Raw genomic sequence first — 27,151 nt, 5'->3', positions numbered from 1 at the left:
GTAAAAAACAACAAAGGAGAAGGGAGGAAATGAATAAATAAATAAACAAATAAGAAAACGTAAACAAATTCAGCTCCCCTCCCCGAAGTATAAACAAGTTGAGCGCTCTAACACACGGAACGATCGATTACCAAAATATGACGACTATTACCAAATGGAGCGATCTATAATTTAATCCTGTACGTTATGGTTGGGTCGAGGAACATTCGCAAGTTTCTTCATTGAGTTCCATCCCACTTTTCTCCTCCTCTTCCTTACCTGCATCTCCTCCTCCTTCTCTTCCCTCTTCCTCTTTCTCCTCCTTTCTCACTCTTCTTGCCTGTCTCTTTACCTTCCTTCTTCCTCTTTCTTCTGCTCTTTATTTTTCTATTTCTCTCCCTTTTCCACCTCCTTTCATTCCTCTCCTCCTTCCTTTCTCCCTTTCTCCTCCTTTCTCACTCTTCCTGTCTGTCTCTTTACCTTCCTTCTTCCTCTTTCTTCTGCCCTTTTATTTTATCTCCTTTTTCCATCACCTTCCTTTCTCCCCTTTTCCTCTTTCTCTCCCTTTTCCTCCTCTTTCCATTTCTATCAGTCTCATTCCTCGTCTTCTTCCTCTTTCTCCTCATCATTCTTCCTTCCCTTTCCATTCCCTTTCTTCTTCCTCTTCCTCATCCCTATTATTGTTTCTTTCCTTTCTCACCCCTCCTGTCATTCTCATTCCCTCCCTTCATCCTCTTTCGTCTATATATACCCTTTTAATCCTTTTCCTCCCCCTTCCGTAACCTGTCACTCATTCCCTTCCTTCATCCTCTTTCTCCTGCCCTTTTCCTATTCCTCCCCTTTCTCTTCACCATCGTTTTTATATTCCTTTTCCTCCTCCTTCCATTCCTCTCACTCATTCCCTCCCTCCTTCCTCTTTCTCCTCCCCATCATTCTTATTTTCCTTTTCCATCTCCTCCTATTCCCGTCCCTTCTTCCTCCCCACCTCCCCCTCTTCCTCCCCTCTTCAGGATTAGGTAGATAAATGTGGAAGTGCACACACCAAAGATGAATGGGGCAGACTTCCCCACAAAAGGCTCATTCATGATTCAAACGCTCAATCACTTCTCAACAAAAGACTCGGTACTAACGATTACACTTGACTGACTTCCCTCCTCGCACACTCCCCGCCCCCATCCCGACCCTTCCCATCATCTAACTCATTTTCTATGCGTGTTGTGCCCCCTCCCAGTCGTCCTGTGCATTATTCATTGGAAACAGAATCAGAGAGACAATCACCAGCATAATTCAGCCTGTCCTCCCACCCCTTCACATAATATATCACTCCCGTGGCGTATAGGAGTATGGGGCGTTGAGGGCAAGAATAAAGATCTTTCCGCTGCCAAGGAACGTTAACTGTCCCCCTCCAGCAACGGGGACGAGGTGTGTGGTGTGTAATAGGCGCACCTGACGTCACTAAATGTGGGGTACAATCTTGGCGGAGGGACTGTTTTTTGGGGGCCATTGAAGGTAATAGCCAAAGAGTGGCTCAGCCGGATATTTTGTTTTTATTTATCAATGATCCACGAGACATCCTAGAGTTAAATCAAGGTATGTGCTTATGTTTGTATTCATTCATACACATACTGGTAATATTTCTGTGCTGTCGGAGTGGAGGCAAATGCTTGTGCCAGAAAAACATGAACCAGGTCAGAAAATCGTTGGTTGGGTGAAACGGTAAATTGTCCAAATCCTGTTTGTGTCACCCTCGTACTGTACAGAGCATGCAGAAGGGCTCTGTACTTGGCATTGCCTTGGAGGGACATAACTCGTAAAGTAGACATTTGCGATGGAAATGAAGTACAAAATCATGCAATTCACTTCATTTATCACCAGAAATACATGAACCACGTGAGAAAATCGTTGGTTGGGTGAAACCGTAAATTGTTCGAATAATTTAATGTATACAGATATTCATTTGCTACATTTATCACCAGAAAAACATGAATCACGTGAGAAAATCGTTGGTTGGGTGAAACCGTAAATTGTCCGAATAATTTAATGTATACAGATATTCATTCACTTCATTTATCACCAGAAAATCATGAATCACGTCAGAAAATCGTTGGTTGGGTGAAACCGTAAATTGTCCGAATAATTTAATGTATACAGATATTCATTCACTAATTTATCACCAGAAAATCATGAATCACGTCAGAAAATCGTTGCCTGGGTGAAACCGTAAATTGTCCGAATAATTTAATGTATACAGATATTCATTCACTTCATTTATCACCAGAAAAACATGAACCACGGGAGAAAATCGTTGGTTGGGTGGAACCGTAAATTGTCCGAATAATTTAATGTATACAGATATTCATTCACTAATTTATCACCAGAAAAACAGAACCACGCGAGAAAATCGTTGGTTGGGTGAAACCGTAAATTGTCCGAATAATTTAATGTATACAGATATTCATTCACTACATTTATCACAAGAAAAACATGAAACGCGAGAAAATCGTTGGTTGGGTGAAATCGTAAACTGTCCGAATAATTTAATGTATACAGATATTCATTCACTAATTTATCACCAGAAAATCATGAACCACGGGAGAAAATCGTTGGTTGGGTGAAACCGTAAATTGTCCGAATAATTTAATGTATACAGATATTCATTCACTAATTTATCACCAGAAAATCATGAACCACGGGAGAAAATCGTTGGTTGGGTGAAACCGTAAATTGTCCGAATAACTTAATGTATACAGATATTTAATACATAATATCAAATAGTAAATAGCTGACATATGAGAGGGAGAGAGTGACGCTTCGGTCCCGCCCAAATGGACTTCATATTTGTGTGCGATTATGAACCTCAAAGAGACTCTACTTACCTCCGGCGCCCCTCGTCCTCCTCCTGCCCAGCGGTGCCTTGGCGTCCCTCCGTCAGCCAGGCGCGGCACCAACACTAAGACGCCAAGAATAACGAGGAAAATCACCGAAAAGTCTCACACAAACGACGCCTCTTCACATTTGCCTCCATTCTCTCCTCTAAGGCAAGGGGCGCGAGCCTACCAACTTATCCTCTCTGCTTCATAAATGTTATTTCTTTTGATGTTTTCAGTCTATATATATTGTGTTCTCTACGTGTTACTTATTGGATATCATGCTTATGGCTTCTCCTATTTATTAAGACTGTTGTTTATGATTTGGATAAGGTGCACGTTTCAATTAAAAATAAAGGTGATATGATGTCCTTGCCAGCAGAATTACCACAAATATTATACGTTTGAAGTAGAATTGTTTTTTTTTTGTTCATATATTCCTGTTATCAGTTTACATATATCGTGTTAATGGAAATAAATATTGTTAGGCTCGTGGACCAGCATTTTACCCTCCAATACTTAATATTTTTTAGGGCTCATTGTAAAAGCCTCACTTTCTCTCTTTCCCTCTTCCTCTGCAGTACTCTTCATTTTTTCCTTTTTCTCGTACTCTTCCTTTTCTTTCTTCTCCTTTTCTTTCTCCTGCTTCTTACTTCTTCCCTTCCCTTCTATATCCTGGGTTATGAAGAGGGTTAAGCGGGGGATGGGGGGATGTAATAGCCTCTCCATGCCGTCCCACCACGCACCAGAGGAAAAAATCAGCGATAAATATGATTAAACTAAAGACTGGATTAGCCGCATGAAAACTTAGGGTTTCTTTCCTTATTAAGTGGGGTGAGGGGAGGAGCTTATGTATTTTCTCTCTCTCTGATTGCATGTCCATCTGCCCTTTTCTCAATCTTCCTGTCTATCTTTCTGTATCTATTTCTATCAATTTTCCCGTCTGTTTGCTGTTCTTTATGTTAGTCTCTCTCTCTCTCTCTCTCTCTCTCTCTCTCTCTGTGGCTGTCTCTGTGGTAGTAGTAGTAGTAATAGTAGTAGTGGTAGTAGTAGTAGTAGTAGTAGTAGTAGTAGTGACAACATCAATAACAATAATAGTAAAAACAACAAGTTATCTTTAAACATTTATTTCATCAGAGACAACATTTTGCATCTCGAATGAAAATATAAAATAAATATGTTTATATACAAAGGTCAAACAGGTCTTCATCTGCCTCCTCGTCTTCGTCTTCCTCCTCCTCCTCCTCCTCTTCCTTCCCTTCCCTAAATATACATAGTTTCTCCCTACATAATAAGTATTTTTGTGTATGCTTTTTTTGTTTTGTTTTCTAAAGATCTTCGTTTCTAGACTTGGTGTGTGTGTGTGTGTGTGTGTTCCAGCTTTCTTTCACTCTTTCAACACACACACAAACACACACACACACACACACCTTCATGGAAATAGAAGGGGAAGGCATTGGCAGAAAAATAATAATAATAATAATAATAATAATAATAATAATAATAATAATAATAATAATAATAATAATAATAATAATAATAATCTGTATATATGTAATTCCTTTCTGCATAGGTCTGTGTATATAATCTCAAGCAAGGATGTGTGGTGTGTAATTTCATGTAAGCGTACACACATACATATACGTACATACATACACAAACACACACACACACACAGGGAATGATTAACTTGTCAGAATCAATACAAAAACTATTATTATTATTATTATTATTATTATTATTATCATTATTGTATTTTTATTCTCCTCAAGCTCTTAATGTATATACGTATATTTTCCTATAATTAATGTGTGAGAATGAATGAATGAATGAATGAATGAATGAAAGAAGATGAAGAAAATGAGGAAAAAATGAGGAAGATAGGAAGACCAAGAGAAACATACAAATATTAAACAAACAAACAACTAACATTTGCAACAATAATAAAAGGAGGAGGAAGAGGAGAAGAAGAAGAAGGAAAAGAGGAGGAGGAGGAAGTAGAAGAATGGAGGCAAGTAGGAAAAAAAAAAAAAGGAAAATTGAAGAGGAAGAGAAAGCAGAGGGGAAGAAAGAGGAGGAAGAGGAGGAGGAGGAGGAGGAGGAAGAGGAGGAGGAGTCACTTTTTGTACTATATCTAAAAATCATTGACCATTATCAGTATGGAGGGAATTACTTGTATTATTACCATTATTATTATTATTATTATTATTATTATTACTATTATCATTTTATCACATCAGCGACTTCCACCTCCTCTCTCTCTCTCCGCTGTATTCTCCTTCCTTTCCTCCTTCTTCTCTCCCATACTCTTCCTTTTCCTCTTCCTCCTCCTTTTCCTTCCTACCCACCTCTTCCTTTTTTTCCTTCTTTCCTTCCCATCCCTTTTTCCCTTCTTTCCTTCCTGACATTTCCTCTCTCTCTTCCCTTCCCTTCTTTTCTTTTCTTTTCCCCTCCTTTCCTTTCCTCTCCCTCCCCTTCCTTCCTTCCTTCCTTTCCCATTTCTCTATCTTTTTTCCTTCCTTCCCATCCCTTTTTTCCTTTTTTCCTTCCTGACATTTCCTCACTCTTCCCATCCCTTCTATTCTTTTCTTTTCCCCTCCTTTCCTTTCCTCTCCCTCCCCTTCCTTCCTTCCTTCCTTTCCCATTTCTCTCTCTTTCTTCCTTCCTTTCCTCATAATTAACATCATTATGAGAGGAATAGAATTTAACAACAATATTCTCCTTTTCCTCTTCTTCCTCCTCCTCCTTTGTCTTTATCATCTCCTCCTCCTCCACTTTTCGTCCTTTTCATAAATTCTATTCTCTAACCCAAATTTGTGTTTCGTAACATTAATCATCCCAAAATTTGATTACCCCAACCTACCCTAATCTGATCCCAGCCTACCTTAACCTAACCTAAGCCAACCTAAGCTAAGCTAACCTAACCTAACCTAACCCGGTAGCAGCAAGGATCATGTTTCTTAATGGTCCCTCTAAGCGAGAAAAATGAGAAAAAATCATCACTCACACAAACCATTTCAAAATATATATCAAAGCATTTGTGATCAGTTTATGCATCATCCATTTTGGGGGGATTATATCATGGCACAAATTTGGCCCGTTGCTGCTACATGGTAAAGCCACAAATTTGGCCCGTCGCTGCTACCAACCAACCAACCAACCTAACCTAAGCCAACCTAACCTAAGCTCACCTAACCCAACCTAACCTAACCTAACCTAACTCAACCTAAGGCAACCTCACCTAACCTAAGCCAACCTCACCTAACCTCAACCTGACCTCATCCCTTCGTCACTCCATAATGCCCACAGGTAGGAACACAGCGCTAGACTCATGCCCTTGTCAAAAGCAGAACACACACACACACACACACACACAAACGTACACACACATATACACAAACACAGAGGAAAGAATAGAGAAGGAAGGCTATGGGGGTGAGAAATGGGTGTATGGTGAATGATAATGGTGGTGGTGATGGTGATGATGATGATGGTGGTGATGGTAATGGTTGTAGTAGTAGATGTAATTAGAGTAGTAGTAGTTATAATAGTAATAATAATAATGATAATAATAATAATAAAAATAACTAAGACTAACATATATCCATTTTTTTCTCTCTTTCTCTCCCTCTTCCAATCCAGCATCACAGAGCATCCAAGATAAAGATAGAGAGATAGATAAAGACAGATAGATAGACAGACAGAAGGATGTAAATAAAAGCAGATAAAAATAAAGATAAAAATAGACAAATATAATAGATACACAAAGATAGATAAATAGATGCAAACAAAGATACATAGACAGACAAACAGGGAGAAAGAAAGATAGACAAAAACAAATAGAAAGATAGTTGAAGAAATAGATAAAAATAAGACAGAAATAGAGATAGATAAAAATAAAAGACAGAAATAGAGATAGATAAAAAAGAAGACAGAGGAAATGAATGCAGGAATAAAGATACAAGTAAAAAAAATAATTAGACAGACAGATAGATATATAGAACACTTAAAACGCTGCAATAGGTAAAAAATATATAGATGACGCGTAAACAAGCGCATCGCATCGTTCTGTCGTTAATACATCAAAATAATCATCAATGTCTTGGTACTGAGAATCTTGTCCATAATAATAATAATAATAATAATAATAATAGTAATTTTTTTTTTTTTGTCCTTTCCTTATTTCTTTCCTAATTCTCTTCCATTGTTTCATTAACTTCATCCTTTGTTCGATGTGATAAGTCTCTCTCTCTCTCTCTCTCTCTCTCTCTCTCTCTCTCTCTCTCTCACACACACACACACACACACACACACACTACCTATCCGTGTTGTGTCTCTTTATAACAACAACAACAATAATGATAACAATGACAAAAACAGCAATAATAATAAAAATAATAATAAAAATAATGATAATAATAATAATAATTGGTTAAGTGTTCTAGCCTATTATAAGTACATGTGGCGGATAAAAAAAAAAAATAAGAGCGGTAGTAATAGTAGCAATAATAATAATAATAATAATAATAATAATAATAATAATAATAATAATAATAATAATAATGGGAGTATAATGGGTCACAAGCCTATTATATATATTTTTTTCTTCCTTAAATGCTATAATTGGCCAGCAAAATGTAGCTACAAAAGGTATATACATATATGTATATATGTATATGTATACGTGTTTATATATATATATATATACTTAGTGAGGATGTGTATTATGAATGGACTGGCTGCTGCGTGTGAGAGCGAGTGAGCGAGCGAGAGAGAGAGAGAGAGAGGAAAGGAGAGCGAGAGTGTGAGTGTGAGTGACAGAGAGATTGAGAGAGAGTAAAGAAAGTGTTGGTAGCCACTCTGCCTCTCCCTCTCTCTCTTTCTCTCTCTCTCTTTATTTCTATCTTTCATTCTTTCTTTAAATATCGATCCTTCCGTTTTATTCTTTCTCTTTCTTTCTTAATTTTTGTTTTTTTTCTGCGAGAGTAAAGAAAGTACTGATTGCAACTCTCTCTCTCTCTCTCTCTCTCTCTCTCTCTCTCTCTCTCTCTCTCTCTCTCTCTCTCTCTCTCTCTCTCTCTCTCTCTCTCTCTCTCTCTTTTTCTTTCATTCTTTCTTTAAATATTTATCCTTCCCTTCCATTCCTTCTTTCTCTTTCTTAAATTCCTTGTTTTTTCTACTCTCTCTCTCTCTCTCTCTCTCTCTCTCTCTCTCTCTCTCTCTCTCTCTCTCTCTCTCTCTCTCTCTCTCTCTCTCTCGTTGAAGGAATGAGATGAGAATCCCCCCCAACTATCAACCACCTTCCCAAACCCCTCCATCATCCCCCCCAATAATAATAATAATAATAATAATAATAATAATAATAATAATAATAATAACAACAGTGGACAGTCGTGGGGGGGAGGGGTCCGGAAGGCTGAGAGGGGAGGGGGAGGGGAGGTTGAAGGGGGTTGGGGAGGAGGGGAGGAGGGGTGGATAGGTACTAACCCCCACAACAACTACAACCCCAACAATAATAATAATAAAATAATAATAATAATAAAAATCGGAGAGGTTGGGGAGGGGTTTGCGGAGGGAGGGGGTGGAGAAAGGAGGAGGAGGGAGGAGGTGACACCAACCCCCCCCCTTTAACCCCCCTATCACCCCCCCAGTATAACCTACAACCCTCTCCATATACTAACTTAACCTCACCCAAGACACACAGACACTCACACACTCACTCACTCTACCCCAGTTTTCTCGGGAACCCCAGGGGCGGGGGGGTTGCCGTCTGGGGGGCAGGCAGGCGGGGGCTGGGCGGGGCTGCGGGGCGGGCGTCGGGGCGGGGGGCTCAGAGGATAACGCAGCAGCGGCAGTATCGTTGTCTGGTTCTCCCCTCTGTGGGCTGTGGCGTCTGGGGTGCAAAGTAGGCATGGACCTTGATGTTGGGGAGATTGCTCTGTGGGGGGAAGGGAGAAGAGGGTTAGGAGAGGGGGTGAGAGGGAGAGAGGGATTTTTTTATTTTTATTTTTTACAGCAAAGGAGACAGCACAAGGGCACACACACACACACAAAAAAAAAAAATAATAAATAAATAAATAAATAAATAAATAAGTAAATAAAAATAATAAAAAAATAAAAAATAAAAAGCCCGCTACTCGCTGCTCCTGTGAAGAATCTAAAGGGGAGAAAAGGATGAGAGAGAGAGAGAGAGAGAGAGAGAGAGAGAGAGAGAGAGAGAGAGAGAGAGAGAGAGAGAGAGAGAGAGAGAATCCTACAACTCCTTCCTATAATGCTATCCAAGTCTAATATTATCCTAAGCATTTTATTCCTTATTTTCTATTTGCTTACCCCCTAAGACATCCTAATTACTTCTTTTTCTTCCTTTCTTACATGTATCTCCTCCATTACCACCTTTCCTGGGAGCTGAGAGCCATAGAACTTGGTCCCTCAACCCCACAACCCCCATGAACTTCCTGACCCCTAACCTATCCCCCCCACAACCCCCATGAACTTCCTGATCCATAACCTATCCCGCCCACAACCCCCATGAACTTCCTGACCCATAACCTATCCCCCCATAACCCCCCTGAACTTCCTGACCCATAACCTATCCCCCCCACAACCCCCATGAACTTCCTGACCCATAACCTATCCCCCCCACAACCCCCATGAACTTCCTGACCCATAACCTATCCCCCCATAACCCCCCTGAACTTCCTGACCCATAACCTATCCCCTCCACAACCTCCCTGAACTTCCTGACCCATAACCTATCCCCCCCACAACCCCATGAACTTCCTGACCCATAACCTATCCCCCACAACCCCCTGCACTTCCTGACCCATAACCTATCCCCGCCACCAGCTCCCTGATCTTCATGTCCCATAACCTATCCCCCCCACAACCCACATGAACTTCCTGACCCATAACCTATCCCCCCCACAACCCCCCTGAACTTCCTGACCCATAACCTATCCCCCCCACCACCCCCCTGAACTTCCTGACCCCTAACCTATCCCCCCATAACCCCCATGAACTTCCTGACCCATAACCTATCCCCCCCACAACCCCCCTGAACTTCCTGACCCATAACCTATCCCCCACAACCCCCTGAACTTCCTGACCCATAACCTATCCCCCACAACCCCATGAACTTCCTGACCCATAACCTATCCCCCCACAACCCCATGAACTTCCTGACCCATAACCTATCCCCCACAACCCCCTGAACTTCCTGACCCATAACCCCCTGAACTTCCTGACCCATAACCTATCCCCCCCACAACCCCCATGAACTTCCAGACCCATAACCTATCCCCCACAACCCCATGAGCTTCCTGACCCTAACCTATCCCCTCCACAACCTCCCTGAACTTCCTGACCCATAACCTATCCCCCACAACCCCCATGAACTTCCTGACCCCTAACCTATCCCCCACAACCCCCATGAACTTCCTGACCCATAACCTATCCCCCACAACCCCCATGAACTTCCTGACCCATAACCTATCCCCCCCACAACCCCCATGAACTTCCTGACCCCTAACCTATCCCCCATAACCCCTGAACTTCCTGACCCATAACCTATCCCCCCACAACCCCCATTAACTTCCTGACCCATAACCTATCCCCCCATAACCCCATAATCCTTCAATCCCTGAATCCTACCTGACCTTACTTCACATAATATAACCTCGCTCATACAGCCTTACTTGAACCTCATCTTACAGTGGGCTTTTTTTTTATTTATTATTGTTTCCTTTTTTGTGTGTGCCCTTGAGCTGTCTCCTTTGTTGTAAAAAAAAAAAAATAATAATAATAAAAAATAAAATAAAATATCATCTCACATAACCATCATTTAACCTCACCTCACCTCACATAAAGTCATCTCATTTAATTCTCACATAACCTGACCTCATAACCTCACCTCACACGACCTTACCTGAACCTCACCTTACATAACCATCTCACATAACCTCCATATAACCTCACCTCCCATGACCTCACATAACTTGACTCCACATAACTTCCTGAGCCCCACAACCCCTCACAACCCCCCTCAACCCCTCGCCACACCCCCGACCTTGAGCTTCTTTATCCCGGCGCGCGTGATGAGCTGGCAGTCGTAGAGCTCGATGCGATGGAGGTTGTGGCAGGAGTGGAGGTGCTCGAGGGCCTGGTCGGTGATGAGTGGGCAGTTGTCTAGCTCCAGGACCGAGAGGTGTTCTGTGGAGCACGCCGACGTACCCAGGTGCCGGATGCCTTCGTCTGTGATCAGCTCGCAGTGGGAAAGACTCTGATGGGGTGTAAAGAGGGGAAGAGATGGTAGTGTTAGTGGTGTGGGTAATGGTGTGCATGGGGTGTAAGGGGGAGGGAGAGATGTGAAGTTAGTGGTCTGGGTGATGGGTGTGTGGGGCATGGGTGTCTTTGGAAGGGGGAGATATGATAGAGTTAACTGTGTAGGTGGTTTGGTGTGGTGGGTTGTTTTGACAGTGGGAGAGACTAGTGGTGTGGTTTGGGTGGTGTGTGTGAGTGATAGTGTGGGTGGATGAGGTGGGGTAAGGGAATGTGAAGGGGTGCGTGGATGAAATGGGGTGTGAAGAAATCGTGGTTTGACTGAAGATCCACGGAAAATTTGCCCAGTGTAATAGCCCTTTAATATAGTTGAACCCAGACTCAAAACACTTCCCTATAGTCATCCCTCAAATAGTATGGTTTCCAATAGTTCAGTTTCGGTTTTACGTGGATTTTCATAAAGATTTTTTTTTAGGATTTTTAAATTTCCCAACGAGCTGGAAATTTAAAAATCCTTAAAAGATCTTCAATGACAATCCGTATAAAACCGAAACCGAGCTATTGGAAACTGTACTATTTGAGGGATGACTGTAATACTTTCCCTTCCCAGCCAATAAATAATATAACACCGGATGCTAATAATTCAACCCAGCCTTTTATATTTTCCCTGATATACTCTGCCCCCCCTTTCCCCCCAGACCCCACACTTACCAGCTTTTCGAGGCGCGGACATCCGGAGGCGAGGTGGTTGAGTGTGACATCCGTGACCAAGACGCAATCCTCGAGGTCAATCTTCTCCAGCATGTGACAGGTCTGTGAGGGAGAGTGAGAGAGAGAGGAGGAACAGGAGAGGAAAAAATAAGTAGTTGGGAGATTTTGGGGAAAGGCAAAGAAAGGGATTAGAGAGAGGGAGCAAGAGTGAGAGTTGTTATTAGTATGTATTAAATGTCTTTTTTTTTTTTTTTTTACAGCAAAGGAGACAGCACAAGGGCACAAAAAAAGGAAACTGTAATAAAAAAAAGCCCGTTACTAATTTGTCTTTTCTAAGGCCTGATTCATTTTTTTTTCATGAATTTCTTCCTTCTTTATTTCTTCCTTCTCTAACCTAACCTAACCCCCCCCCCCCCCCCACACACACACACACACACCAGTCCCTATATCCTTTTCTACTCCCCCCCCACACCTAACCTCAACCCCCAACACACACCACTGCCTATATTCTTTTCCACTCCCCCTCCACACCTAACCCCAACCCCCAACACCCCATCCTCACTCTCTTACACCGTGTAGCAGCGATGGGCCAAATTTGTGGCTTTACCGTGTAGCAGCGACGGGCCAAATTTGTGGCTTTACCGTGTAGCAGCGATGGGCCAAATTTGTGGCTTTACCGTGTAGCAGCGATGGGCCAAATTTGTGGCTTTACCGTCAGCCAAATTTGTGGCTTTACCATGTAGCAGCGATGGGCCAAATTTGTGCCATGATATAAACCCCCCAAAATAGATGATACATAATCTGATCACAAATGCTTTGATACATGTTATGAAATGGTTTGTGTGAGGGATGATTTTTTCTCATTTTTCTCGCTTGGAGGGACCATTAAGAAACATGATCCCCGCTGCTACCGGGTTAAGCCTTCTACCATCCCTCTCCACACCTGGTCCACCAGTGCCCAGGACCCTCCTCCAGCACCCCTAATCTTCACCCTCCCTCTCTTATGCACCCTTACATACCTGAAACCTAACATAACATAACCTCAACACACACACACACGTAACTTCCTCCAACTGCGCATGTCCTCTTATATCCCCTCCCCACCTCCCCCCCAGCACCTGAATCCTCACCCTCGCCAAGGCCTGGAAGCCATTGTCGGTGAACTGGGAGCAGGCGGCCACCTCCAGTGTCTCCAGATGTGTGCAGTGCTGGGCCAACACCACCAGGCTCGTGTCCGTCAAGTGCAGGCAGTTGCTCAGGCAGAGGTACCTGATCCTTGGACAGCTCTCCGCCAGCGCCACCACACCCCTGTCACTGATGGCCTGCGGGTGTATGGAGACGGGTGTGTGAGGGTGTGGAGGGAAGGGGGATGTCGTATGAAGGAAGGCTGAAGAGAGTAACATCGGTATTCTCAGACGCTCCCACCTCTCACATCAACTATTTCCAAGGGTCAGATAGGGGGTCATTCGGGTTCCCATGAGTGTGTTCGTAGGTTCGTGGTGCAGAGGAATGGTTAGACTACCACTAGGGTCATTAAACTACCCTTGGAAATGGCCCGAACTCCCTACGAAAGCCTTGTGAAATTTGTGACTCTGAGGGAGGTATTCTTAGACGCTACCAACACCCACATCAACTATTTGCAAAGGATGAAAACATGATCAATCGGATTCTAGAGATTGTTTTTTTGGGGTTCAGGGTTTAGAAGAAGGGTCAAACTATCACCAGGGTCATTAAACTACCCCCTGGAAAGGCCCATAACCCCTACGAAAGCCATGTCAAATGTGTGTGCTTTGGAGCCGAAATGTTTAACAATATGACTCTTAAATCTTGCGACACTTGAGGGAAGGCTGACTGTCATTAGTGTCATTATTTTCATGTCACTCAAACATACATACACACACACACATGCACTCCACCCACCGAGCAGCTGCAGAGGTTGATGTGTTCGAGGTTCTTGCAGTACTGGGCGAGGGAGAGCAAGGCGGGGTCAGTGAGCGCCTTCAACCCCTTGCCCACGAATCCCTTCAGCTTGGGGCAGCCGTGGGCCAGTGCGTCCACTCCTGAGGGTTAGGGAAGAGGTGTTAGGTTAGGGAAGGTTAGGGAACAGGCATTAGATTAGGGAAAGTTAAGGAAAAGATTTTAAGTTTGGGTAGCTTAGGGAAAAGGCATTAGGTTAGGGAAGGTTAAGGGACAGGTTTTGGGTTAAGGAAGGTTAGGAAAAGGCAGAAAGTTAGGGAAAAGGTTTTAACCCGGTAGCAGCGGGGATCATGTTTCTTAATGGTCCCTCTAAGCGAGAAAAATGAGAAAAAATCATCACTCACGCAAACCATTTCATAATATATATCAAAGCATTTGTGATTAGTTTATGTATCATCTATTTTGGGGGGTTAAAATCATGGCACAAATTTGGCCCGTCACTGCTACACGGTAAAGCCACAAATTTGGCCCGTCACTGCTACACGGTAAAGCCACAAATTTGGCCCGTCGCTGCTAACGGGTTAAGGAAGGGAAGGTTTGGGAAAAGGAGTTAGGTTAACCCATCCACTGCGATTGGCACAGATTTGGCTTTCACTTGTAGCCTGGTAACATATAGTTCCAGGTCTTTCTCTGCCTCTGTGGTGGAAAGTGGAGTGTTTCCCATGTGGTATTGGTATGCTGGATATCCCCTCCCACAGTGCATGACTACATTTTTCTTCAGTGAATTGTAGCAGCCACTTTTTGTTCCATTCCTGTAGCTTGGTGATGTCATATAGTCCCAGGTCTTTCTCTGCCTCTGTGGCGGATAGTGGAGTGTTTCCCATGTGGTATTGGTATGCTGGATATCCCCTCCCAAGGTGCAGGACTTTACATTTTTTTTCAGTGAATTGTAGCAGCCACTTTTTGTTCCATTCCTGTAGCTTGGTGATGTCTTCTTGTATGAAATTTGTAGTCAAGGGGTTAAGGAAGGTTTTGGGAAAAGGCATTGTGTTAATTAAGGAAGATTAGGGAAAGGGTGTTTAGCTAGGGAAGGTTAGGGTAGCTTAGGGAGAATGAGGTAAGTTAGGTAAGGTTATGCTACATTAAGGAAAATGCACCAAGTTAAGAAAGGTCAGGGAAAGGCATTACGTTAGGGAATTTAGGGAAAATGCATTAGTTAGAGAAGTGTCATCTAACATTAAAATTCCTCTGCCTTATCTAGCACTCCCTAGTATATTTTCTGATCTTTTTCCAAATTTAAGGAAATTTACTCAACCTTTCCCAATCTTATTTACCCTCTCCAAACTTTCCTTAGCTGTCTCTGACCTTTCCCAAGCTTACTTAACCCGGTAGCAGCGGGGATCTTGTTTCTTAATGGTCCCTCCGAGTGAGAAAAATGAGAAAAAATCACCCCTCACACAAACCATTTCATAATACATATCAAAGCATTTGTGATCAGATTATGTATCATCTATTTTTGGGGGTTTATATCATGGCACAAATTTGGCCCGTCGCTGCTACACGGTTAAAATTCCTCCGCCTTATCTAGCACTGCCTAGTATATTTTCTGATCTTTTTCCAAATCTAAGGATCTTTACTACTCAACCTTTCCCAATCTTATTTACCCTCTCCAAACTTTCCTTAGCTGTCTCTGACCTTTCCCAAGCTTACTTAACCTCTCGACTGTGGATTTCCTATAAGAAGACAAAATCAAGCAACAGGAATGGAACAAAAAGTGGCTGCAACAATTCACTGAAGAAAAATGTAAATCCTGCACCTTGGGAGGGGATATCCAGCATACCAATACCACATGGGAAACACTCCACTGTCCACCACAGAGGCAGAGAAAGACCTGGGAGTATATGTTACCAGGCTACTAGTGAAAGCCAAATCCATGCCAATCACAGCAGATGGGTTAACCTCTCCAAACTTTCCTTAGCTTTCTCTGACCTTTCCCAACTCTCAACAAGTTTATTCAACCTTTCCCAAGCTTACTTAACCTCTTCCAACCCTCCACAACCTTACATAATCTCTCCTAAACCTACAGAGCTTTTCCCATGCTTTCACAACCTTACATAACCTCTCCCAATCCTACAGAGCTTTTCCCAACCCCCCACAACCATACATAACTTCTCCCAATCCTACAGAACTTTCCCCAACCCTACACAACCTTACATAACCCCTCGCAATCCTACAGAACTTTTCCCAGGCCTCCACAACCTCACAACCCTTCCTAGCCAAACCAAACTCTACCCCAATCAAACCAATCTATCCCCCTCTGTCTATGACCCACCGTTCTGTGTGATTAGGTCGCACCAGGACACGTTGACCCACTCCAGGTTGGGGCAGCCGTCACTCAGCGCCTTGAGGGACGGGTCGCCGATCTGTGCACACGAGTCCAGCTCCAGGTGGACCAGGCGAGGGCAGTGGCGGCTCAGGGCGGCGCAGGTCCTGGGGGGCAGGGAGGAGGTCAGGGAGTGAAGTCATGAACAACAGGTATGACGTCCTTTCCTCTACAGCAACACAGTGTGGTGGGCACGGCATCCTACTCCCTCAGTTATCTGCTCTACCTCTGGTCAACTCCTACACTATTATTGTTTCCATTTTTTATTAATAATTTCTGTTACGTTTTTAACAAATAAACTGATCAAAGGTTATATAAGTTAAGTTTTGGGTTAACCAATTAAATATTTATACACAGTCATCCCTCAAATAGTACGGTTTCCAATAGTCCAGCTTTGGTTTTATGTGGATTTTCATAGAAGATTTTTTTAGAATTTTTGAATTTCCCAATGAGCAGAAAATTTAAAAATCCTAAAAAGATCTTCCATGACAATCCATATAAAACCGAAACTGAACTATTGGAAACCGTACTATTTGAGGGACGGGTGTATATATATTGGTTATCTAGTTAACTTTCGATCAAGTGTCCAGCTCTGCTCACCACAACCCTCCACCCAAGCATACACCCTTTCCATGTTCTCTTGCCAACCCAACATCACCCCCTCACCCCATCACCCCCCTCACATACTTGTCTGTGATGTTCTTGCAGTAGTTGAGGTTGAGCTTCTCTATATTGTTGCACATCTCGGCGAAGGTAACGAGGGCGCTGTCGTTCACACTCTGGCATCCGCGGAGGGACAGCTGTTTGAGGAACCCCCCGCACCGACGCCCAATGTTCTCCACCACGCGGCCCTGCGGAGGAGGAGGAGGAGGAGGAAGTGGGTTGAGTCAGTTTAGGTTTTCCACCATGCAACCCCTAACCCCTCATAACCCCTTTCAAATCCCCTATAAAACTCTTTGTAGTAACTTCTCCCTCATCCCCTACAAAAGTCTATCCCTATCCTCCAACTTCAACCCCTCCAAAGAAAAACTACCCCCACACACCTTGAACCCTCCCCAATGCAACCTCCAACCCTTTCCTAACCCTCAACACAATCCCCAACCCTTAAGTGACTACCCCAAACCCCTCCTTATCACACCTCCTCAACACAAAACACTTTATCCCCACTGACAAACCCTTCCCTAACCCACAACACAACCCCCAACCCTTAAGTGACTACCCCAAACCCCTCCTCAACAAGACCTTATCCCCACTGACAAACCCTTCCCTAACCCTCAACACAACCCCCAACCCTTCAGTGACTACCCCAAACCCCTCCTCAACAAGACCTTATCCCCACTGACAAACCATTCCCTAACCCCCAACCCTTCAGTGACTACCCCAAACCCCTCCTCAACAAGACCTTATCCCCACTGACAAACCCTTCCCTAACCCCCAACCCTTCAGTGACTACCCCAAACCCCTCCTTAACACAAAACACCTTATCCCACCTGACACAATCCCCAACCCTTCCCTAGCCCCCCCACACAAAACCCCTCTCCGCCCCCCAACCCCGACAACCCCCAGCTCACCTCAATGTCTGTCTGGAAGTTGAAGAGGTCGATGCGCTGCCAGTTGGAGCCGTCGAGAGCCAGGACGTGCCAGTAGTTCGACACCTGCGCACATCGACATAGCGACACCACATCCAGGTACGAGAATACCCTATGGGGGGGGAACGGGAAGGGAGGTAAAGGAAGAGGAGGAGGTGGAGGAAAGAGGAAAGGGAGACATATAAAGGAAAGGGAAAGAGGAACAGAGGGAGGTATAGAGGAAGAGGAGGAGGAGGAGAGGAATAGAAAGAGGAGGAGGAGGAAAGAGGAAAGGGAGACAAATAACAAGGAAGAGACACAGAAAGGGAGATAAAGGAGGTGAAGGAAGGGGAAAGAGGAACAGAGGGAGGTAAAGAGGAAGAGGAGGAGGAGGAGGAGGAGAGGAATATAAAGAGGAGGAGGAGGAAAAGTAATGAAAGAGGAAAACAGAGGAGGAGGAGAATGAAAGGGAAAGAGGGAGAGAAAAAGAGGAAGAGGAGAAGGAGGAGGAGGAGGAAGGAATGTAAGAAAGAAGGAAGATACAGTAGAGAAGGAGGAAGAAAGAGGGAATGGAAGGAAAGGGAGGTAAAGGAGAAGGAGGAGAATGAAAAAGAAAGAGGGAGAGAAGAAGGAGAGGACGAATGGAAGGAGAGAAACAGGAAGAGAAAGAGGGAGAGAAGAAGGGGAGGACGAATGGAAGGAGAAGAATGAAAGAGAAAGAGGGAGAGAAGAAGGAGAGGACGAATGGAAGGAGAGAAACAGGGAGAGAAGGAGAGGACGAATGGAAGGAGAAGAATGAAAGAGAAAGAGGGAGAGAAGAAGGAGAGGACGAATGGAAGGAGAGAAACAGGAAGAGAAAGAGGGAGAGAAGAAGAAGAGGACGAATGGAAGGAGAAGAATGAAAGAGAAAGAGGGAGAGAAGAAGGAGAGGAGGAATGGAAGGAGAGAAAAAAGGAGGAAGAGGGAGAGAAGAGCAAAGAAGATTGAGGAAAGAGGAATTACAGAGGAAAGAGAACCAAAGGAAAGAGGAGGAAAACAGAGGATAGGAGGGGAAGAGGAGAGAGGAAAGGAGAGGTTGAAACATAGAAGATGAAAAGGGGAAGAAGAAGAAGAAAAAGAAAATCATGGTTAGTATATCATGGAAATCTTTTTATCTCTACAACAACAACAACAACAACAACAACAACAACAACAACAACAACAACACCTACTACTACTACTACTACCACTAAAATTCAAACCAAATAAAATGGAATAGCAAAAAATACTAAACCGGAATACTAATAAACAAAAACAAAAAAAGTGGATATGATGAAGAAGGAATGATATTGAAGAAAGTGGAATGACATGATAATAGTGGTTTTGGCGATAACTTTAATTGTTTACCGTTATTTATTTGATTAAGACAGTTTTTGGAGATGAAGATGATAACTACGATGTTCTGAGGTCGACAAGTTGGCGACACTGGTAGACATGCAGAGTGGAGTGAGCTATGAACAGGGTGTGGAATGAGTGAAGAACAGGGTGTGGAATGAGTGAAGAACAGGGTGTGGAATGAGTGAAGAACAGGGTGTGGAATGAGCTAAGAACAGGGTGTGGAATGAGCTAAGAACAGGGTGTGGAATGAGCTAAGAACAGGGTGTGGAATGAAATAAGAACAGGGTGTGGAATGAGCTAAGAACAGGGTGTGGAATGAGCTAAGAACAGGGTGTGGAATGAGCTAAGAACAGGGTGTGGAATGAGCTAAGAACAGGGTGTGGAATGAGCTAAGAACAGGGTGTGGAATGAGCTAAGAACAGGGTGTGGAATGAGCTAAGAACAGGGTGTGGAATGAGCTAAGAACAGGGTGTGGAATGAGCTAAGAACAGGGTGTGGAATGAGCTAAGAACAGGGTGTGGAATGAGCTAAGAACAGGGTGTGGAATGAGCTAAGAACAGGGTGTGGAATGAGCTAAGAACAGGGTGTGGAATGAGCCAAGAACAGGGTGTGGAATGAGCTAAGAACAGGGTGTGGAATGAGCCAAGAACAAGGTGTGGAATGAGCTAAGAACAGGGTGCAGAATGAGATAAGAACAGGGTGGAGAATGAGCTAAGAACAGGGTGTGGAATGAGCTAAGAACAGGGTGTGGAATGAGCTAAGAACAGGGTGTGGAATGAGCTAAGAACAGGGTGTGGAATGAGCTAAGAACAGGGTGTGGAATGAGCTAAGAACAGGGTGTAGAATGAGCTAAGAACAGGGTGTGGAATGAGCTAAGAACAGGGTGTAGAATGAGCTAAGAACAGGGTGTAGAATGAGCTAAGAACAGGGTGTGGAATGAGCTAAGAACAGGGTGTGGAATGAGCTAAGAACAGGGTGTGGAATGAGCTAAGAACAGGGTGTGGAATGAGCTAAGAACAGGGTGTGGAATGAGCTAAGAACAGGGTGTGGAATGAGCTAAGAACAGGGTGCGGAGTAAGCTAAGAACAGGGTGTGGAATGAGCTAAGAACAGGGTGTGGAATGAGTGAAGAGCAGGGTGTGGAATGAGCTAAGAACAGGGTGTGGAATGAGCTATGAACAGGGTGCAGAATGAGTGAAGAACAGGGTGCAGAATGAGCTAAGAACAGGGTGTGGAATGAAATAAGAACAGGGTGTGGAATGAGCTAAGAACAGGGTGTGGAATGAAATAAGAACAGGGTGTGGAATGAGCTATGAACAGGGTGTGGAATGAAATAAGAACAGGGTGCGGAACGAGTGAAGAACAGGGTGCGGAATGAGCCAAGAACAGGGTGCGGATGTGACGGGCCGTGACTTACTGCAACAACAGCTCCCGAGGTACCTTCTTGTTGATGAGCGCCTCATCGTCCGAGAACACCTTTGTTAGCTGCGGAAGAACGATGATAAAAATAAGGATAATAATTACAATAACGATAATGAGGAAGAGGAGGAGGAGGAAGAGGAGAAGAATGGAAGAAAAGAAGAGAGATAGAGGATAAGAAATAGGGAGGAAGAGGAGAAGAATGGAAGAAAAGAAGAGAGATAGAGGATAAGGAATAGGGAATAGAAGGAAAGGGAGATAAAGAAGAAGAAGAAAAAGGAGGAGGAAGAAGAGGAATGGAAGAAAAGAAGAGAGATAGGGTAAGGGAGAAGAAAGAGGGAATAGAAGGAAAGGGAGATAAAGAAGGAGAAGAAGTAACAGGAAAGAGGCAGAACACAAAGGAAGAACAAACAACAGCAGACCAATAAAAGGAGTAGGAGGAGAAGGAGAGGAATGGAAGAAGAGACAGAGTAGAGGAGAAGAAAAAGGGAATAGAAGGAAAGGGAGATAAAGAAGGAGGAAAAGGAGGAGGAGGAAAGACTGAAAAAAAAGGAAGATACAGTAGACAAGAAGGAAGCAAAAGAGAATGACAGGAAAGGGAGGTAAAGAAGATGAAGGAAGGAGGAAGGGGAAAGAGGGAGGGGAAAAGATGAGGAAGAGGAGGAGGAGGAGGAGAGGAATGGGAGGAAGGGAGAAAGGGTAAGTAGAGGAAAAAGAAGAGTGAAGGAAAGGAAAGGGAGATAAAGGAGGAGGAGGAGGAGGAGGAGTAATAATAATAATAATAATAATAATAATAATAATAATAATAATAATAATAACAACAACAATACCAATACCAGTAATCCGACCACTGACATTCCAAAAATCCCAATAGCCCAATATTTTCAAGGGAGTTTGACAAAAAATAAAACAAAAATTACACTTATAAAATCTAATAAGGCTCCAAAAAAAAACAGGAAACTCCAGAGAGATTTTTTTTAACCCGTCCGCTGCGATTGGCACAGAATTCGCCTTCACTGGTAGCCTGGTAACATACTATACTCCCAGGTCTTTCTCTGCCTCTGTGGTGGATAGTGGAGCGTTTCTCATGTGGTATTGGTATGCTGGATATCCCCTCCCAAGGTGCATGACTTTACATTTTTCTTAAGTGAATTGTAGCAGCCACTTTTTGTTCCATTCCTGTAGCTTGGTGATGTCTTCTTGTAGGAAATAGGCAGTCGAGGGGTTAATCTCAGTGTTGACGGCTGAATATTTGCTTGATTTCCAGAAAGAAGGAATGTATAGAAATGAGATAGAAAGATAGAGGGAATAGAAGGGAAAGGATATAAAGGAGAAGGAGGAGGAGAAGGAAAGGGATAGAGGGAGAGAAAATGAGGAGGAGGAAGTGGAGGAATGGAAGGAGGGGAAAGGGGAGAGAAAATGAGGAGGAAAAGAAGGAAAGGGTTAGAGGGAGAGAAAATGAGGAGGAAGTGGAGGAAGGAGAGGGGAAAAGGGAGAGAAAATATAAGGAAAAGAAGGAAAGGGTTAGAGGGAGAGAAAAGGAGGAGGAAGAAGTGGAGGAGAGGGGAAAAGGGAGAGAAAATAAGGAGAAGAAGGAAAGGGAAAGAGGGAGAGAAAAGGAGGAGGAAGAAGTGGTGGAGAGGGGAAAAGGGAGAGAAAATAAGGAAGAGGAGGAGGAAAGGGAATGAGGGAGAGAAAATGAGAAGAAAGAAGGGGAGGAATGGAAGGAGAGGGAAAGGGGAGAGAAAATGAGGAGGAGAAGAAAGAAAGGGAATGAGGAAGAGAAAATGAGGAGGAGGAGGAGAGGAGAAAGGAGAGAAAAAAATAAGAAAGGGAGAAAAGAGAGAGAAAAGGAGGAGGAAGAAGTGGAGGAATGGAAGGAGAGGGAAAGGGGAGAGAAAATGAGGAGAAGAAAGAAAGGGAATGAGGGAGAGAAAATGAGAAGAAAGAAGGGGAGGGATGGAAGGAGAGGAAATGAGGAATAGAAAGAGAGCATACCCCAGAACTCCACTGCTAAGATTTCCTATTCATTCCTCTATTTACTCTTCATCACTTCCTTGAGCATGCCTTCCCCTATGGTTCCTCTTCATCCTTTTTTTCTTCATTATTTTTATCATTTCATTCCCTCATTCTCTCTTCACCATTTCTCTTAACCCCTTAACTGTGGATTTCCTACAAGAAGATATCACCAAGCAACAAGAATGGAACAAAGAGTGGCTGTTACAATTTAATGAAGAAAAATGTAAACTCATGCACTTTGGGAGGGGATATCCAGCATACCAATAACACGTGGGAAACACTTCACTATCCACCACAGAGGCAGAGAAAGACCTGGGAGTATATGTTACCAGGCTATCAGTAAAAGCCAAATCCATGCCAATCACAGCAGACGGGCTAATATGCATTCTCATATTTCCTCTTGATTTGTTCCCTTACCATACATTCTCCTATTTCCCTATATATGGGAGATGAATTTCCTTGGCCAACAAATATCTTAACCTGATTCTATGGCAGCTTGGGACAACTCACTGCTGGTTGTTTTATCTGCACCCAAAATTCAGACAATGTTGTTTTAATTATATTTATTTTTATCTGCACCCAAAATTCAGACAATGTTATTTTAATTATATTTATTTTTATCTGCACCCAAAATTCAGACAAAGTTATTTTATTTTATTTTTATCTGCACCCAAAATTCAGACAAAGTTATTTTATTTTATTTTTATCTGCACCCAAAATTCAGACAATGTTATTTTATTTTATTTTTATCTGCACCCAAAATTCAGACAAAGTTATTTTATTTTATTTTTATCTGCACCCAAAATTCAGACAATGTTATTTTATTTTATTTTTATCTGCACCCAAAATTCAGACAATGTTATTTTATTTTATTTTTATCTGCACACAAAATTCAGACAATGTTATTTTAAGTACATTTCAAACACTATTTCCGTGAGTTGTTTCTGTAAGTGGGGACCAAGGGGGCACCCACAAAGTTCATGAATTGAGGTGCTTAGGATGTGAAGGGGGGTGAATTAGCTTGGAGGGATGACATTGTAGGGTGGGTGAGGTGATGTGCCCCTCTACTGATTGATTGATTGATTTCTATGATGCAGGAATCAATGACAGCCTCCAGAAATGACAATAAATATTTTGTTTGGGATAATTGTACATATTTACTTTTATCGTCCCTGCCAGAGCCGAGCAACACAAACACAAACCACAGCGTCAGTTTGGTTTACTCTGGCTACTGTTAGAGGATTTTATCAAGTTCAGGACAATGTCAGGCGTTAGGAACGATCATCCTCAATTTTACAGTATTACTGAGGATTGCAGGGAATGATCACAAATGTTCTCCTAAAAACTAGCGGTACACTCTACAACTTGACTGTGACCTTGATTCAATCTAAAAAATTGGGCATTAAATTTACTGCTTCTGTGAAGGCTGAAAAAATTACCATGAAATGCATTCTGAGAGGCCTATCAAAATCTTGCATACCAGAGTGGTCGAGAGCTACACTAATACACAAATTGGCACAGTCAAGACTTGCTCAACACATGATATGGTTAGGGTAGAGACGAGAGAATTATGGTGCATGAGTCATGACTGGCCAGCAGCTGGCTGGGTGCAGTAGCTCAGTCCTGGCACAGGCTCAAACATGTTGTAACACCTTAGATAATATGTAATTTGACACAAGAATGCTGCAACAAGTATTCTAAACTAATTTTTAGGGAATAAAATGGTGCACATTCATATATCTATATTAATTGGTTAAAAAAAAAATCTGATTTCAAACAAAAATTATTAAAATAATAAAATCCTTTTATTTATATTAAAACTCAACAACCTTTCCTGCCTCTGTGTGCAGCCTCATCTCCTGTGTGCCTTGGCCTGCCCCTGCATAATGTGGTTAGCCCCGGTGTGCAGGTCTGTCCCCTGTGTGTGACCTGCCCGTGTGTGTAGGCCTTGCCTCATGTGTATAGGCCTACCCTGTGCATGACCTTTCCCCTGTGTAAGCCTGCCCCTTGTGCATAGGCCTGCCCATGTGTAACCCTTCCCCTCTGTGTTTTGGCATGTCCTTTGTGTGTGACCTGTCCCCTGAGTGTTTGGCAGGCCACTGTGCGTAAGCCTGCCCCATGTGTGTAGGCCTGCCCATGTGTAACCCTTCCCCAGTGTGTTTTGAAATGTCCCTGTGTGAAATCCTGTCCCTGGGCATTTTGGCTTTTCCCTGTATGATTTAGCCTGTCCCTGTGTGTTTTAGCTTGCCCCTATGTATTTTAGCCTGTGTGTTATAACCTTCCCTTACATGTTTTGACAGGCCTGTGTGTGTAGACCTTCTCCCTGTATGTATGCCAGGCCCTGTGTGTGAAGACCCACTCCTGTTTATTGCAACCTTCCCTTACATGTTTTGGCAGGCCTCTGTGTGTAGACCTTCTCCCTCAATGTATACCAGCCCCTGTGTGTGAAGACCCACCCCTGTGTATTGTAATCTACCCTTACATGTTTTGGCAGGCCTCTGTGTGTAGACCTGTCCCTGCGTGTCCCAGCCTGTGTAGACTTAGGGTTGTATTTTAAAACATTTCGTCGCCCAAGTTCACATATTTGACATGGCTTTCGTAGGAGCTGTAGGCCTTTCCAGGGGTAGTTTTATGACCCTGGTGGTAATTTGACCCTTCTTCTGTGCCATGAACCTTAAAAAAACACTCATAAAGACCCGATTGATCCCCTCTTTGACCATTAGAAATAGTCGATGTGAGAAGCGATGGTGTCTTAAAATACAGTCCTTATCCCCCTACATCCACCTCTTTCCCTCTCACCCCCAGAACATCACACCTATCTCTCTCTCTCCCCCATAAAAAATACCTTCCCCTGAGTGTGTAAGCCTGTCCCCCTGTGTGTAAGTCCAGAGGTATCGTCCATGGGTGCAACACAACCCCAAACACACAACACATCGCTATTCTCTCCCTTTCCCCTGACACCCTCCCTCACTCCCCTGTGGCAATGGGGGGGTGGTAGCCTAACATCCACACCTTATCACCTACCTTCCCTCATTAACAGGTAAATTAATAGGTAATGAGAAACAAGGTATGAACAGGTAACACACTAAACCTAACCTCTGTCTCATTAACGAGCTATTTCTCACCTGGCCCATGTCCCAGGAGGTGGAGGACAGGTATGGGAGGCTGTGGAGCAGGAGGAGGACAATGTGGAGGAGGAGGTGGAAGAGGATGTCCTTTGCCTGGGAGAATCAGCTGCTTGAGGCATACACACACACACACACACACACACACACACTTGTACTGTTTCCCCTTTTCCTGTCCTCCCACGCACTCTCAGGACATTATCTGAGTTCCTATGGGGAGAAGGATAATGGGAGATGGGGAGGAGATGGAGGACAACGTGGAGGACAAGGCAGAGGAGGAGGAAGAGGAGAGACAAGATACCCTTTGTTTGGGAGAATCAGCTGTTTGGGACACACACACACACGAACACACTTGTCCTTTTTCCCTTTTCCCGCTCTCCCACGCACTCTCACCCAGATATAAGGGATCCTAAGGGGAGAGGGAGGATAGGAGATGGGGAGGACAAGGAGAAGGAGGCGGAGGAGCAGGATACCCTTTGTTTGGGAGGATCAGCTGTTTGGGGCACACACGCACGAACACACTTGTCCTTTTCCCCTTTTCCTGCTCTCCCACGCACTCTCACGCCATTATCGGGGTATGGGAGGGTAGAGGGAAGATGGGAGATGGGGAGGACACGGGGGACAAGGTGGAGGAGGAGGAAGAGGAGGTGCAGGATACCCTTTGTTTGGGAGGATCAGCTGTTTGGGGTACACACGCACGCACACGCACTCACTTTTTTCCCTTTTCCTGCTCTCCCACGCACTCTCACGCCATGGTTTGAGTTCCTATGGGGAGGAGGAAGATGGGTGAGGAAGAGGATGTGGAGGACAAGGTGGAGGAGAGGCAGGAGGAGGCGCAGGATACCCTTTGTTTGGGAGGATCAGCTGTTTGGGGTACACGCACGCACACGCACTCACTTTTTTTCCTTTTCCTGCTCTCCCACGGACTCTCACGCCATGCTTTGAGTTCCTATGGGGAGGAGGAAGATGGGGGTGGAAGAGGATGTGGAGGACAAGGTGGAGGAGAGGCAGGAGGAGGCGCAGGATACCCTTTGTTTGGGAGGATCAGCTGTTTGGGGTACACACACACGCACACGCACTCACTTTTTTTCCTTTTCCTGCTCTCCCACGGACTCTCACGCCATGCTTTGAGTTCCTATGGGGAGGAGGAAGATGGGGGAGGAAGAGGATGTGGAGGACAAGGTGGAGGAGAGGCAGGAGGAGGAGGAAGAGGAAGCAGAAGTCAGCCCCTTTGTTTAGGAGCGAGCAGAAATCAGCTGTTTGGAGGCAGACGACCCACACAGGCCCCATCAACTCCCCACTTTTCTCCCCTTCTCCCCGTCTCCCACGCCCTCTCCCCGCCACGCCCACTCACCTCGAGCCGGTTCATGCTGTTGTGGTTCATCATCTTCATTTTGGACGAGAGCTTTTCCCAAAACTGGGAAATAAAGGGAGATAAGTGAGCCAGGGTGGTGTGTGCGGCAGCCTTCACGGTGGCCGAGGCGACATGTGAGGCGCCCGCTGGTTGGTC

General features: G+C 44.0%; 1 protein-coding gene across 3 annotated transcripts; it reads right to left on the bottom strand.

Moving 5' to 3' along the window:
- Positions 1-7,853: 7,853 nt before the first annotated feature.
- On the bottom strand, positions 7,854-27,151 carry LOC127006193 (F-box/LRR-repeat protein 2-like). Of its 3 annotated transcripts, XM_050875769.1 has the most exons (11): positions 26,725-26,914; positions 25,642-25,737; positions 20,496-20,563; positions 17,706-17,835; positions 16,822-16,985; positions 16,084-16,241; positions 13,755-13,894; positions 12,965-13,156; positions 11,835-11,936; positions 10,912-11,124; positions 7,854-8,784 (listed from the first exon to the last, which is right to left on the bottom strand). In XM_050875769.1, exons 2-11 carry the CDS (start codon positions 25,648-25,650, stop codon positions 8,677-8,679), a joined length of 1,284 nt encoding a protein of 427 aa, XP_050731726.1. In that variant the 5' UTR covers positions 25,651-25,737; positions 26,725-26,914; the 3' UTR covers positions 7,854-8,676. The 3 variants fall into 3 exon arrangements, with proteins under 3 accessions (XP_050731726.1, XP_050731727.1, XP_050731728.1); XM_050875770.1 differs by lacking the exons at positions 25,642-25,737; positions 26,725-26,914 and adding an exon at positions 26,996-27,151; XM_050875771.1 differs by lacking the exon at positions 26,725-26,914 and having other exon boundaries at positions 25,642-25,996.

Source organism: Eriocheir sinensis, chromosome 32, assembly GCF_024679095.1.
Source record: "Eriocheir sinensis breed Jianghai 21 chromosome 32, ASM2467909v1, whole genome shotgun sequence".
Classification (NCBI taxonomy): domain Eukaryota; kingdom Metazoa; phylum Arthropoda; class Malacostraca; order Decapoda; family Varunidae; genus Eriocheir; species Eriocheir sinensis.
The sequence above is the reverse complement of the archived record's forward strand: the minus strand, read 5'-3'. Positions and strand labels throughout refer to the sequence as shown.